This window comes from Myotis yumanensis, unplaced genomic scaffold (assembly GCF_028538775.1).
Source record: "Myotis yumanensis isolate MYYU_CA2020_CCGP unplaced genomic scaffold, mMyoYum1.0.hap1 SCAF_9, whole genome shotgun sequence".
Lineage (NCBI taxonomy): Eukaryota > Metazoa > Chordata > Mammalia > Chiroptera > Vespertilionidae > Myotis > Myotis yumanensis.
This window is the reverse complement of record NW_027223760.1, coordinates 27615026-27631268: the sequence shown is the minus strand read 5'-3', so window position 1 is coordinate 27631268 and position 16243 is coordinate 27615026. Positions and strand designations below refer to the sequence as shown.

The window sequence follows — 16243 nt, the reverse complement described above, 5'->3', positions numbered from 1 at the left end:
ACAATCAGAGCTGATTTCTGTTTGAGCACAACCCTGCGGACATCGCTCACCTCAATGGCACTGGTGTATTGCTCCAGTCTGCTGTCAATCTTGGAAACAACAGCCGCTTGATGAGTTGATTTGACACCACTGTTAAGTAAATAAACACACAGAGAAAGATATGAGAGAAAAATCTTTCCATACATATGATGGCTGGTGATTCTCCAGTAAACAATCGACCATATTTACCTTTTCTGCACAGACTTATTCAAAAATTCTGCTCGCTCTTCTATCTAGGAATTAAAAAACAACAACAGTTAATATTTTCAGCTCATAAACAGTGTCCCTGACCCTGGTGAAGGAAAGCACCAAAGGGTGTCAAAGAGTTTTAATTCGGGTGCTGTGCCAGAGAGGAAAATGCATGTAAGGTGTTTGATCATGAGAGCTGAGAGATGAAAAAAAGATTGGCAGAGGATAGAGAAAGTGTGGAGAGAAATATGAAGTTCTGGAGGCAAACTGAAGACCAGACAGAAATGGAGTAAAAATGCCTTTGAGATCATTTAAATCAATGGTAAAATAATTGCATTTCATAGCAATAATTTCTTTTTTGCCTCCTGGCAGACTTTAAAATTTTTTCTACTTATTTCTTTATTAAGGTATAATTGACATGTAACATTATATTACTAGTAGTTTCAGGTGTACAACATAATGATTTAATATTTGAATATATTGCAAAATGATCACCACAATAAGTCTAGTTAATATCATCACCTGACAACATTGTTTTTTTTCTTTTTGTGATGAGAACTTTTAAGATCTACTTTCTTAGCAACAATTTAAAAAGCAATACATGCTGTTACCCTTTAGGACATGTTTTTATGAGTATAGATATACCATGCTCTTTGATTAAGAAAAACTTCCATAATGTTTTGACCATATATTTGGTATGTAATAGGGTCAAATAAGAAAGATAACCAGGGACTGGGAACTATTCACTCAGGGCCTAGTCTGGTTTTTGATTTGATAGCTGTCAAGCTGATTGCTGGACTTAATTTGCCCTGAAAGTAGAAGATGGGGTGGGGGTGGAGTGAGATCGGGGCACAGCTCATCAGTGATGGCTGAGGCCTCCCACAAAGCCCCCATTAGCCCAAATGGGAAACAAGAAAATAAGCTCCGAGAAACTGTGATGGATATACACTAGATGGGCAGTTCATTAGTCTTTAATATATTCTTTTTATTTTTTTAAAGCTAGGAACTTCTTTTTGCTAAAACTAAAGCTACTAAATCAAACATTACATTTCACTGAAATGGCACCACCTAAATCCAGATGTTCTTTATAGTCAGCAAATATCGTTGGCTCCTTGTGACACCCAGCTCCAGGCTGGGAGTAACCTCTGCCCCACACCACCTGTCAGTATTCGCAAACAGTTGTGACCAAGAAAGTGCTACAGGTGTCCCTGAGATTACGGGCTGTAGAGAATCTTAAATCTTAATTTGTTAGATTTTAATATAAACTTAGAACTTTAAACTAATATAAACTTCTAGAGAAAAAGTTCCCAGTTGAACAAGCCGAAATACACACAATGCCCTGGAATTTTTAATATTATCCATCCATCCATCCATCCATCCATCCATCCATCCATCCTACCTTTAACCTTGTCAGCCTATCAGTCAAACAACCAACCAATAAATTATGTTGAAATCCTACTACATAAAGTTCAACACCCAATGATGTATTAGATTCTTTAAAGAGAACACATTTTAGTAGGAGAGACTAGTAGAACCTAGAAATAAAATATTTAAAATTCAATGCTGGTACCATATTAAGGATAGGACAATGCTGTAGCTATGGGAGAAGTGACTACCTGGGCATGGGGGGTGGGTGGGGTGGGGGGGGGGGAGTAGAGAAGGTTTTTGAGATATTTTGATACCTGAGCTGAGATTTGTAGTTTATTGTTTACATAGTTTTATAAATGAGTTTATGAAAGTGAGGGTGGGAGTGCATGAGTTAAAGGGCAGAGGACATTTCTGGCAGACAGAAGCACAGTGGAGGGTGGTGCCAGAGGTGAGACTTATTCTTGGTAGCACTTCCAGCATCATTCTGAGTCAGGGATCATTTTGTTAACCTTGGCCATCACATATACTCAAACTACAGAGGTTCTCAGATTCCACCTTCTCCTTTCCTATCTACAATATTTAATACAGCTTGACTTCATTATCACATTTTGTCCGGCCTCCCATCTATTTACTGATGCACTCTTGTTGGAAAATTCCTGAACTTGGTGACTCTAGGTAATATAACAATACGTAAATTAAACGTTCTGTGTAATTTTAATGAGGAACATTGGTTCTTCTGAAGGCCAATGGTAGCAGTGTTGTCAGGATAAAACTCGGTGAAAAAGCATACTATTATTTTCTCCTTACTCCATACTCCCTCCACCACCAACATATGAAAACAGTAACAATAAAAACAAAATTTTAAATTTATTTTACTTAAAATTTATTCTTTGCATGTATTATGTAAAAAAAAAAAATCAAACCATCACTGCTAACATCATTGAACTACGAGCAACCAGGTTCAGGGTTTTCCAGACAATGAATAGAAGTCATGAGACTTAACAAAATACATTAGTTGATACTATTTTGAGGTCAAATATAATATGAAGTGTTTTTCCTCCCACTTGCATTCTAGAATGTTAACTTGTGACCAGTTATAAAAGTTGCAGGGTCAAGAGTATCAACAATTGCAAAAATTCAATTGTAGAATATGAAACTGTTACTGTTGTAATTAGCTAGTTATCAATATTAAAAAGGGAAAGGAGCAAAGGGAAGGCCAGACATTATAACAGTGATTCCCAAAGTGGGCGCTACCGCCCCCCGGTGGGCGCTGCAGCGATGGGGGGGGGGGGGGCGGTGATGGCCACAGGTGCATTTGGGGGCGATGAGTAACTGCTATTAAAATTTAAAGAAAATTAATTTCCAGGGGCGGAGTAATATTTTTTTCTGGAAAGGGGGCAGTAGGCCAAATAAGTTTGGGAACCACTGCATTATAAGCATGGTCATCTGGGCAGCTTCACCAGGAAGCTGCAACTTTACACTCCCAGGGAACCACTGGTCCATTCCCTGCAGTTCACTGTGGAAGGGATCGAACAAAGGGGAAGATGGATGCATGCGCAGTGAAGTCGGGGGTGACATAGGGAAGGTGTTTGCCTGTCAGTCTAACCTAGAAACAAAGATAATTGGTTAGAAGGGGTGGAGCCACTGTAAGCGTACGAAATCCTGAAGGATTAATTGGATAAGGCCGTGGTTAAAATCCCCAAACAGAAATACTCTCTCTCTCTCTCTCTCTCTCTCTCTCTCTCTCTCTCTCTCTCTCGTTCCACTTGCTTCGCTCTTGCTTCCTGACACTTGCTTTTTCCATGATCTGCGCTAGCCTGCCATGTGGCCTGAAGCAGTCGCATGGCTCATGGCCACGCGGACCCCATCTGCAATGGACTGCAGCTAGAACACAAGCTAGGCTAGCCAGATGCTGGACTGGACTGGGCTTCAACATGGAGCAGAGGCTCTGGGCAGTGGCTTTAATCCTAGCTCTGCTGTAGACAACATGGGACTTTTTCATGGTGGGATTAGGGAGATGGGATCCTGAAGGTGAACTCCCTTAATGTTACCTCATCATTAAAGCGTTCCATAATACCTCATCCTCCCGTGGGGGCCTCAGGAAATTCTTATTCCTGTGGCATCCCAAGAAGCCCACTTCTACCAGCAACAGGTTAGGAAATTAGAGGACACCCACCCATAACAAAAGCAGAGCCACACAAGCTCTTCAAAGCACACACTATGGTGCAAGGCAAGAAAATTGTCCATTTCTGAAAGCATGTCTCTGTTGTATAGAAGTTTAAAATGTTTTGCTTATGCAAATGCATCTACTTTGGCTGCTCACACATGCCTCTCTTCTAGAGGAAGTAGCTAAATGGCCCCCTGGGGGCCCAGGAGTCTGGTTGATGGAAAGACTAGAGAAGTAAGTTGAAAAACCTGGTTGAGAGGAGATATTTGAAGGAGGAGGATGGACCGTAGTTTCCCCTGAACAAAGAGAGTAGAAATGAGAAGTCTAGGTCACTACCATTTTCCAAGTGTTACCAAGACTGTCCAAGGAACGTTCAGCTTGGGTGGGATTTAGAGGGAGATAGAAAGAGAAAATGTGGCCCTAGCTATTATGCCTCAGTGGATAGAGCATTGGCCTGCAAACTGAAGGGTCCCAGGTTCGATTCTGGTCAAGGGCACATGCCCTGGTTGCGGGCTCAATTCCCAGTAGGGGGTGTGCAGGAGGGAGCCGATCAATGATTCTCATCATTGATGTTCTGTATCTCTCTCCCTCTCCCTTCCCTCTGAAATCAATAAAAATCTATTTTTTTTTAAAAATGTGGTTTTCTTTCAATATTGATGAGTCAGGAACAAAAGGGCCTGGATCAGGAGCAGAAAGGACACCAGTGGCTGCACGGAGGTAGCCTGAACCAAGCACGGTTCTGACTTGCAGGCCTTGCTTTTCACATAGCCTTCAAACTAAGAATGTTTTATATTGTCAAATGGTTGAAAAAAATCAAAAGAAGGATAATATTTTGTGACACAAAAAAATTCTGTGAAATTCAAATTTTGGCGTCCATAAATGAAGCTCACTTACTCTACAAAGCTGCCCGCTCCTCATTCTGTCAGCTCTGAGATCTCACTTCTGTGGTAGTCTGTATTAAATAATAACATTCCCCGGTGGCTTAGTTTGGATTCCCCCTCAAAAAGACCTTGCCCATAAGTAGTTTCTTTGAGATGTATCAGAACTATGAAGGGGCCCAAAAGAACATGAAGAGTAAGTGAGGTTATTTAGGGATAAAACATGCTGATTTTCATGTGAAACAGGTAATAACTGTAAAATGTAACTGTTTTTTGGTTGTTTTTGTGTGTCAAGTGATAAAACCTCACACACATTTATAGACACACACACACACACACACACACACACACTTTGACCGTCTGGAGCCTTGCTGTGATTCTGTACTGGCTTTGCCCATTGTCAAAGCTTTGTAACCTAACAAGGTTGATGGAAAATGAAGGTGAAACAAAAAGGTTAAAAGTTCCTATCTCTGGAGTCATTCATTCATATATCCATTCATTCATATATCCACATACTTATCTTCTATATATATAAAAGCCTAAGCAACTGGAGAGCATTATGCTAAGTGAAATAAGCCAGTCAATGAAGGAAAAATACCACATGATCTCACTCATTCATGGATAATAGAGACCATTATAAACTTTTGAACAATAATAGATACAGAGGCAGAACTGCCTCAAACAGATTGTCAAACTGCAGCGGGAAGGCCGGGGACGGTTGCGGGGCAGGAGGGAGGGGGGGTAAGAGATCAACCGAAGGACTTGTATGCATGCATATAAGCATAACCAATGGACATAAGACACTGAGGGGTAGGGGAGGCCAGGGGATTGTCAAGGGCGGGGAAGAAAAAAAAAGGACACATATGTAATACCCTTTGTAATACTTTAAGCAATAAAAAAATAAAATAAAATAAAAAGCACATTCTTCCTCAAAAAAAAAAAAAAAAAAAGCCTAAGCAACCATTACGCCAGGTTGACAAAATGACTGGTTGACTGGTCCCTATGATGCACACTAACCACCAGGGGCAGACGCTCAATGTAGGAGCTGCCCCCTGGTGGTCAGTGCACTCCCACAGCCAACCTCCCATGGCTGGCCAAACTCCCCCGCCCCCCCCCCCGCCCCCCCCCCAACTGGGTGAGATAGCCCCGATTGGCCCCAATTGCCTGCCAGGCCAAGGGACCCCACCCGTGCACAAATTTGTGTACTGGGCCTCTAGTTGAGTATATTAACTGTGCCAGGAGCTCAATGCATGTTAACTCTCATGAACAGAAAATATATTTAAAAGTAATGGCAGATTGAATGTAGATCATAGTACTTTCTTGAGTCTGTGCTCTTTTCCCTTCTCAACCCATTATTCCCTTAAGTCAGTTTTTCCCGCTTGTTCTCGTCTGTCAGCACTTCTGTCTGACGTCGATTAGGAGCTATGTTCCCTGAAGGCAGCAGTAGGACCAAACTCATCCTGGCAAAGGACCCTTCCAAGTCGCATTTCGTCTCCTCCCCTATAATAGCTTTCAAATTTGAACGGTACCATTTCCAGCTGCCCTGTTTTAATAATGACAAAGAAAAAATGATTGGCGAGTGTGAAAACAGCATAACTTTTACAATGTATTTGCCATTTTTATAAATGTTTCCCTTTCCAACTGCTCAAAGCAACGAGGCAGCTGGGGAGCATGGGTCAGTGAGATCCAGAGATAATCGCTGATGGCCTTTTTAATGTGTACCAAAGCATCTAATAAACAACAGATATACATTTCCCCACTTTATTTCTCTCTTTTGCATATGTTGAAAACAAAGGAAAGCTGTGAAATAGCTGAACGAAGGAGCAAAAAGATGAATGGAGCAAAGGCTTGGGATAATCAATAACTTAAAGGCTAAAATCAAGTTTCTAAGATACTATAGTAGCGGTATTAAAAGGAGGATTTTCTGGGGGGGAAAATACCTTGAGAGATGAACCTTTGGGAGTGAAACATTTGAAAGGTTTCTTGTCCTCGGCTAAGCCATCTTCGGGCATCTTCTGCCGTTTCTCAGCAGCTTCTGCCCTTCGCCTTTCAATCTCCTCCTTTAGCCTCCTCTTCTCTTCCTTAAGAGGGAAAGAGGAAGTAACAAGGACATCAACATCAGGTTCAAGGCCAGGGGAATGGGTGCTGTAGAAGAAAGGGCACAAGTCCCAGAGAAAAAAGACCCAGGTTCTAGAGTGAATGCAAGGGTGGTCACTAGAGGTTAAACCTGGTGCTGCCACTTCCCAACTGAGACCTTGACCACATTACTTATCTGCTCTGTGCCTCAGTCTCTTCATCTGTAAAATGGGCATAATAATAGAAACCACTGAACAGGGCTTTAATGAGCCCATGTAAAATGCTTAGACTAGTGCTCAGTATGGTGATCACCATTATCATCATCCTGTCAAGTCATTTAACATTGACCTTTCACTTCTGAATTATGTGAAATTCATATAAATATCTCACCTTCCTAGTTCCTAGGAGAGTGTGAAGACAAGTGAGACAACTTATGTGCAAAGTTATATAAATCTATGGAACCACATTTGTCAAATTGTACAAGAGATGATTTTATGGTTGTGCCCACCTCAACAGAGTAGATTATTTGACAAACCTGAAATGAGGTAGGTATTGCACCATAGTGGTGAAATCACAGATATTCACAACCTGTCTCATTACCCCTCTGTGCCTTCATTCCTGGCCTAAAATAGTGTCCCCTGCCTCTCTCTCAGGCAAAAACTCCAGATCTCTGATTAAGTCACACATCCTCTGTGAACGATTTTAAGAGATTTAGGTTGTCTTTTGTAATTTTCAAATTGTGAGATCTGTTTCACTGGATGTTCTCAAGAAGAGAATTTGTGTCCACCTGTCAGAGGATGTTGCAGAAGGATCCTGTGTGTTACAGACTATATGTTTGTGTCTCCCCAAAATTTATAGGTTGAAATCCTAACCCCCAGTATGACAGCATTAACAGGTGATTAGGTCTTGCAGGTGAAGCTCCCATGAGTGGGGTTAGTCCAGGGGTGGGCAAACTTTTTGACTCGAGGGCCACAATGGGTTTTTAAACTGGACCGGAGGGCTGGAACAAAAGCATGGATGGAGTGTTTGTGTGAACTAATATAAATTCAAAGTAAACATCATTACATAAAAGGGTACGGTCTTTTTTTTTTTTTTTTTTAGTTTTATTCATTTCAAACTGGCCGTAGTTTGCCCACGGCTGGGTTAGTCCCTTAAAAAAGACCCCAGAGAGCTCCCTGGCTCCTTCCACCACGTAAGGACACAGCGAGATAATGGCCATCTATGACCAGAGGCTTCCCCTCACGAGGCACAGAATCTGCAGGCCTCGTTCTTGGACTTCTCAGCCTCCAGAATTGTGAGAAATAATTTCTGTTGCTTTTAAGCCATGCAGTCTACGTTTTATTGACAGGAGGTGAGAAAAAATAATCTCCAACTCAATCCAATCCTAAGAATTCATTCTGCCTTCACTGGTAATCTCCTCTAACTAATAATAACAATGATAACAATGATTATAACTGCCACTTCCTCAGGGCCTATGAGGTACCAGGCGCTGTGAATACAATGACCTATTTAGTCATCACAACGATCCTGAAAGTAGGTGTTTCACAGATAAGGAAGAGAAGGCTCAGAGTCGTCTAGTAACTCTCCTAAGGTCCCAGCTTGCAAGCGCTGTCAGGATACGAGCCCAGGTATGTTTGGTTCTAACGCTCTGGTTCTAACGCTCTTTCATCCCCATTACTTCCCAACCAGAGATCATTGGTGCATGGACAGCTGGACTTGGAAGAGATTTTGGAACCATTTATCCAAACTTTCCACACAGTTTAGGGAATGTTTACATAGGACCCAAGTCAGAAAGAAACGAAGTCTTTCTGCATCTTTTGGATGATGGGAGATCAGTGTTCCCTAAGATTAGTGAGAAGAGTTCCAGGCTGCCAGAGTCCATTCATTGTCTTCACTAGCTGAGTTTAGACAGAGACCCCCAAAAGCTAGTAACCTTTGAAGTCCTAGCAAAGGTCAGAACTGTGCACCACCCAGTTAATCTAGGAACCACCCAGTTAATTTAGGTAATAATAGTTGAAGCATCATCCCCACCCTAGTTCACTTAATTCCTTAGATACTTATGTAGATCCTTGTTGATTATTGTTGATCAGATACTCTGCCTATTCCTGGAAATCATCTACTGATGAGCTAATCAGATACTTTGTCTATTCCTGGAAATTGTCTGCTGATCTGTGTGTCATTGAAACCTCCTTACCCTAAGGGCTACTCCAGATCAATAAAAGATTGGAGCAGCCTGAGCATGGGTGGAAGTCCTTCGGGACTTGCCCGCCTGGTCCTCCAATATTGCAAAATTACCTCGTGTCATTTCTCTCTCATTTGTTGTGCGGCTCCTCTTTCAGATACCGAACCCTACTCCACGCAGAACGTGGAGGGAGTGTTACTCGACACGGGCTAATGTGCAGAAGCTGGGTCCCAATACTGATCCGACCATGTATTAGTCAAGTAACTTCACACAAGCCACTCAAACCAATTTCACTGCAATGAGCTAATTATTAATATTAATAATAGGAAAGGAGCCAAGGGGAGGCCAGGCATGATAAGCATGGTCATCTGGGCAGCTTCACCAGGAAGCTGCAACTTCATGCTCCACAGTGAAACACCGATCTATTCCCTGCAAATCACTGGGGGACAAAGGAGAAGGAGGATGCATGTGCAGTAAAGTCGGGGTGACCGGGGTGACGTAGGGAAGGTGCTGTCTGGCAGTCTAACCTGGAAACAAAGATAATTGGCTGGAGGGCTGAAGCCACTTTAAGTGTGAAATTTTAGGTTAAAACCCTGAGGCAAAGGGATTCTCTCTTGTTTCTCTTGCTTTGCTCCTGCTTCTTGCACTCACCCATGTTCCCTCCATATTCACGTGGCCCTAGAAGCCACATGCATGGCCCACAAACATTCGAACCACACATGCAATGGACTGCAGCTGGGAACACAAGCTGAGCTAGCCTGGTGCTGGCCTGGACTGTGCAAACGGAACGGAAACTCTGGTCACTGGCCTTAATCCTCGCTCTGCTGAGGATGAAACGGGACTCTTTCCTTGGCGGATGGAGGGAGATGGGACCTTGGAAACTCAGGGGTTTAATTCCACAGAAATAAAACTTTCCACGATACCTCATCCTCCCATGGGGCCTCCGGAAATTCTTATTCCAGCTGCACCCCAAGAAGCCCACTTCTTTTGGCAACCAGTGGGGACACAGAGAGCACCCCACTGATAACAAAACGATTGGATTTCCATTTCTTTGCTCATAAAATGAGAATAATAATGTACCTCAGGATGAAAGAAAAATGGGCACCTTGTAAAAAAATAGCAATGTAAGTTGTAGGTGGTTAAGCACTTTTTCAGTTTTCAAAATAGCCTTTTGGTAACTTTATTTGTTGTTTTCAATTCTGTCTTAAAATATGGAACAAATTCATGGGCTCATGATTACTGGGTTCCTGCTACATGCCTGGCACTGTGTTTGTGTCCTGTGTATACAGCGATGAACAGAGCACATACTGTCCCCTGACTGAACATCTAGACTCTTCCACTAAAAAATCCCAAAACCTAATTTTAAAAACTTCTCTGTAAAAATTCTTCAAATGTCCAAAAAAACAACCATCATGTGACTCTTGATTCTTGTAACTAATCTGCAGACCCTTTTTCATCCTTCTCTGCTCTCTACAGTTCTTTATGGAGGGACAGTATAGGGTAACGGAGTAAGACAAGTGGGGCCTTGGGAAAATTACAAAACAAACAAACAGAAAAACATGTCTCTGTGCCTCACTTTACTCATCTGTAAAATGGGGACAAGACTACCTGTTCTGATGAGAATTGGATAAATTAATATGTATAAAGGTTTTGGGACCATGCTTAGCACACAGTTAAGTTTACTATCCTTAAAATGTATTCGTAGAGTCCATGCTCAAAAGAGCAGCAGCATTTCATTTCACCAGGGAAGAAATGGTCCTCTGGGCCAGAAGGGTCACCAGAGATAGGCATTCAGGGGCTGGAGTGAGTTGGGGTGCCGATGGCTGGGCGGGCTGCGCTCTCCTTACCTCCTCTCTGACTTTTCGCTCTGCTTCCTCCTGCTTCCTCCTCTGCTCTTCCTCCTCTAGGACCTTCCTTCGCTCCTCCCTCTTTTTCTTCAGCTCCTCCAGCTCCAGGGCTGCCTCTTGTTGCTTCTGTTTGAGCTTCTCAAACTCTTCGCTCTCAGTTTCCCCACGACGGCGGCGCAGCTCTTCCAGGCGCTTGCCAGCCTCCACTTGGGGAGCCCCTTCCGCCTCCTTGGCCTCGCTGGCCCTCCCTCCAGAGCGGCTGGTGGGGGGAGAGAAAGGGATGCAAAGGGGTTTGACACATGTCCGCCTGCAGCCTTTCCTGGAGGGAGGGGATGTGGGCCTGCAGGCTTGGCCTCCCACACAGAAATCTCCACTGTCCGTCATTGGGCAGGAGACCCTCACAGCGACCCAAGGGGTAGGCTGGGGCCCCGCTGGCATCTCCAGGTCTGAATCTGAGTCCCTGCGCTGCCACTTACCCTGGGTTTTCTCAGCTATACAATGGGGGCAAGTGGGATTGTGAGGTGGTGCAACCACTATGAAAAAAGTAGGGAGGCCCCTCAAAACATTAAAAACAGAACTCCCCTATGATCCCACAATTAAGGAAAACACTGATTCCAAACAATATCTGCACCCCCATGTTCACTGCAGCATTATTTACAACAGCCGAGATATGGAAACAACCTAAGTGTTCACTGATGGATGAATGGGTAAAAAAAAGTGGTACATATTTACAGTGGAATATTATTTAGCCATAAAAAATCTTATTTAAATACTCATGAACAAGTAGTGAGGGCATTCTTAACTAGATCTGAACATAGGTAGCCCGTGTCCAACACTTTTGTCGGAGTAACAGATGAATTACCACTGTCTAGCGCAGGGGTGGGCAAACTTTTTGACTCGAGGGCCACAATGGGTTCTTAAACTGGACCGGAGGGCCGGAACAAAAGCATGGATGGAGTGTCTGTGTGAACTAATATAAATTCAAAGTAAACATCATTACATAAAAGGGTACGGTCTTTTTTTTTTAAAGTTTTATTCATTTCAAACGGGCCAGATCCGGCCCGCGGGCCGTAGTTTGCCCACGGCTGGTCTAGCACCATTTATTCCATGTGGAGAATGGCACAGTGTTTCTAGCTAAGAAGCAAGAGGAAGAATAAAACAGAAAATAGTTCAAGATGACACAATTACTAATATTGATCTTATGTGTTCATCACATGCTTTTAAAACACTGAGGTTCTGAATATACTGTGCCCTTTAGAATGACGCTTTTCAAGCTGCAGGTCAGAAAATTAATTCAGTGGACTGTAATCAGCATTTACAAAAAATGAACTAGGAAACATCAGAGTGCATTGCAGAGAGCAAAGGAAATGACCGTTTCTTGACATGCTGGTTCCAGTTATGCATGTAGACATCACTGACTGGGTCATGATGTAAAATTTATTTCTTACTAAGAGCTGAGGTTAAAACGTTTAAAAATCGTATTCTAGCCCTGGCTGGTGTGGCTCAGTTGGTTGGGCATCGTCCCATGTATGGAAAGGTCTCTGGTTTGATACCTGGTCAGGGCACATGCCGATTGCTGACTCAGTCCCTAGTGGGGAATGTGCAGGAGGCAGCCAATCAATGTTTCACTCTTACATCGATGTTTTTCCCTCTCTTCCCTCTCCCTTCCCCTCTCTCTAAAATTCGATAATAAAAAAAATCTTATTCTAGGCACTTGATGGTTAAAAAAAAAGTAAATTCTTTTATTTTGGACTCAATCAAAGTTAGACGGCCCCTTAAAACTTGATGTTGCTCTTTCAGGTCTTCTAGGTTTATAGGCTTGTGACTTCAGAGAGGAAATCTGCTCTCTCAGTTAATCTAAGGTCTTTCCATCTTCAGAGACATTTGCTCTGTTGTGTTCATTATGTTAGTGCTCAATTGGACGAGCATAACACATGCCTTGCATAAACTTCTCTAGATTCCACTAGATGTCGCTCAGTCTTCATTTTGGACATTCAGAATGCAACCATTAGGGACTGGTTAAATAAATCACCATACTTCCATCCAGTGGAACAGGCTAACATCATTCGCTGTAGACTTATGTTTGTTGGTATAGAAGGCTAGCTAAGGTGCATTGCTATGCTAATGCAAGAATCAATTTAAAATGTAGATTTATAATTACACTCACATATACATGTTACCTATATATGAGTGTCTATTTTGAATGTATACACATAAAAAATATCTGCAAAAATGTTACTAATGTTATCTTTGGGTGGTGGGTACTTATTTTTGTACTTCTATTTTCTGAATGTTTTATAACGAGTACAATTTTTCCGATAATCAGAAACAACTTTAATTCCCACATAAAAAATAAAAAGAAAGCAAAACAAACGCTTGTTCTGTACTACCTATAAAACCATGGAATAATCTAGCTCTATAAACTTGTTCCTTGAATTGAGATTTTAATGTTATCTCTTAGAGAAAATGATCTAGTTATAAGAAAACAGAAATAGCAAAGGGGATAATAATTAAATCAAACACAGGAATTATGCTCAAAACAGGAACAAGAGTTTTGTCCATATTACCTCTGCTCACATGTGCTGGCATGCCCTCAGCATTAGGATGTCATGAGTAATATGAAAATTTCTTCTAGAAGGCTCTCTCTGCTACCCTTGGCTTCATTGGGTTTTAAGTCAAGAAGAACATCAGACCTTTCACCAATAAAAACACAGCTGTGTCCTGGCCGGTGTGGCTCAGTGGTAGAGCATCGGACTGCACACTGAAAGGGTTGTAAGTTTGATTCCCGGTCAAGGGCACGTACCTGGGTTGCAGGTTTGCTCCCCAGCCTGCCGGAGGCAACCACAAAGATGTTTCTCTCTCTCTTTCCCCCCTCCCTCCCTTCCACTCTCTCTAAAAATCAATGGAAAAAATATCCTCGGGTGAGGATTAACAAAAATAAATAAATAGCCCTAACCGGTTTGGCTCAGTGGATAGAGCATCGGCCTGTGGACTGAAGGGTCCCGGGTTTGATTCCAGTCAAGGGCATGTACCTCGGTTGCGGGTGCATCCCCAGTGGGGGGTGTGCAGGAGGCAGCTGATCGATGTTTCTCTCTCATCGATGTTTCTAACTCTCTATCCCTCTCCCTTCCTCTCTGTAAAAAATCAATAAAATATATTTTAAAAAAATAAATACATTTTCAAAAAACACACAGCTTGTTTTTAGTTAGGCTGGTAGACACTCTGCCAATCTAAATAGAGGCTCTTCCTCCCCAGCTCCTCACTTCATGGAGCAAAACCAGGCATTTCCGCTTCTATCATCACCGATTTCTATTGAAACTAAAACTAACACACGTTGGCAGCTAAACAAAAACTTTATGTTTCTGTCATTTTTGTCTGCCCAAAGATGAAAATCAAAGAGTTACATTTCAGAGTCCTCAGTGTGCAACGTGTCGGCATCCCTGCTGACTTTTCTCTTGGTGGAATTACCCAACTCCCTGGATTTCCACACAACGGACATGTTAATTATTAATTTGAATCTGGCTAAAGCTGGTTGGCAAGCTTGCTAATTGTTAACCAAACTTTCTACTGACAGATTTTTTTAAAGCATTATTTCTCTTAACAAAAAATGTGTTCATACCCACAAAACAGGTTTTAAACTATCAAACAACAAAACACTAACACTGTTAGGTAATGTTCATTGAACACGTCTCATGAACTTGACGCTGTTATAGGGCTTAAAAACATTAACCTGCTGACACTTAGCAAGCTCTGGGCTCGGCTTACCTGCCCGAATCAACTTGCTTTCTAGATTTTCCATAAATTCCTGATAAACTCTTAAGTTTTCATATCTACTTTCTTTTTCTTTTTAAATATATTTTATTGATTTTTTTACAGAGAGGAAGGGAGAGGGATAGAGTTAGAAACATCGATGAGAGAGAAACACCTATCAGCCGCCTCCTGCACACCCCCCACTGGAGATGTGCCCACAACCAAGGTACATGCCCCTGACTGGAATCGAACCTGGGACCCTTCAGTCTGCAGGCCGACGCTCTATCCACTGAGCCAAAACAGTTTGGGCTCATATCTACTTTCTTGTCAATTTAGGCTTTCTATTGGTTAAATGTGATGCGGTTTCTGCTCAAAGTTTTGTATAGAAAAATTGTTTGGGGGCAATTATGCTGACCCATCTCAGCTTCTTAGAGGGGCTGGAAACATCCCTCCCCAGGAGCCGTGCTTGCTTCTGTATGTGACAAAGGCTTCATTGTGAGGCCCACGTCTGACTTCTACACAATGCCTGCTTGGGACTTTCTTATTTGAAGTGTTCAGAAACACAGGGTCTACAGGGAAGGCTGCGTGGAAATCCACGGTATAGGGACCCAGACTCTTCCAGAACATGGGGCACAGCAGGAATGGGGCCCAGAGGTAGGAATGGGGCCCAGAGAATTGCCTGTAGTGGGCATCTGCAACTTGAGTCCTACAAAATTGGTTGGGAACTCTAAGTGTTCATTTACTTGTCCTAAAATCAGTTGCCCAGATTTTCAACATAATGGGATGAGGAGGAGAAGCTGAAGCTATGCAAGAGGGGTTCCCAAAGGGTACTAAATGGAGTATTAGTCGGGTGCCTTCTTCTTCCCCCTCAGAGGTTCCCAATACAAACTAACACCAAGTGCTTTCCAAGTCCAGTGGCAGAGAGAAATGATTGACTCAGTTTAACCGGATGTTTCCCAAATATTTGGCCATAGAACAATCCTAGTTTAATGCAATATTTATCCACAACCTTTAGAAAATACAATTTTGAAAATGGTATTGAGAAGGTCTCTTAGGAAGTCGCCTGGACCATACAGAGAATAAATCAAAGATATGAATTCCAGGCATACTGTTTTCTACTACACTGATCTTCCATGAGCGTATCAGGTCAGGGACAAAAGCTTGGATGCCAGGCCTAACCTACGTTGCTAAATTATGGGAAAGGTGGATTACACTTTGCCTGAGCAATGACCGTGGTCTTCTGTTAGTGATTGATAGCCCGGCCTGCTGACTGAGTATCCCTGAGACAATGGCCAATGACCTCACAACAAAAGCATGTTGCCTGTTCAGCACTTTCTGTCCAGAGGCACAGGATAGGAGGCTGATTTGTTTTTCACATGTGAACACAGTCACTGTGAGCCACTACATCTTACCTGAAGGTATTCTCCGTGTGTTTAAGCTTGGGGGTCATGAATTCTCCATTCTGCGACTTCACTTCTGTAAACCCCTTCTTTCCATCCAGGAAGCTCTTCACTTCTTCTCTGGGCTCTTTGTCCTTTTTAATCTTCTCATCTTTGATCTAACCAATGGTACACATCAGGAAGAAACATAACAATAAAAACCGTATTAGGTTTTGGTTGGTATCACCAAATGAGACCCCAGAGTGCTAGGAAGCCAGAAACCTCAGAAGTAAAACAAACCACCATCGAACAGTGTGGTAGAGATGGGGTCAGAGGAAATTCTTGGAGCATGAGCGACGGTTCTCCAG

The 16243-nt window shown here is 42.5% G+C and overlaps 1 protein-coding gene across 6 annotated transcripts in view; it reads right to left on the bottom strand.

Moving 5' to 3' along the window:
• The window catches only part of CALD1 (caldesmon 1), a 209598-nt gene that overhangs the window by 11277 nt on the left and 182078 nt on the right, over nucleotides 1-16243 (bottom strand). For all 6 annotated transcript variants that reach the window (XM_070423931.1, XM_070423926.1, XM_070423932.1 and 3 more), the window contains 5 exons: nucleotides 15909-16054; nucleotides 10747-11005; nucleotides 6582-6722; nucleotides 229-272; nucleotides 51-129 (listed from right to left, as the gene is read on the bottom strand). In XM_070423931.1, the coding sequence (XP_070280032.1) occupies nucleotides 51-129; nucleotides 229-272; nucleotides 6582-6722; nucleotides 10747-11005; nucleotides 15909-16054 (669 nt within the window). The remainder of the gene's footprint in view (nucleotides 1-50; nucleotides 130-228; nucleotides 273-6581; nucleotides 6723-10746; nucleotides 11006-15908; nucleotides 16055-16243) is intronic.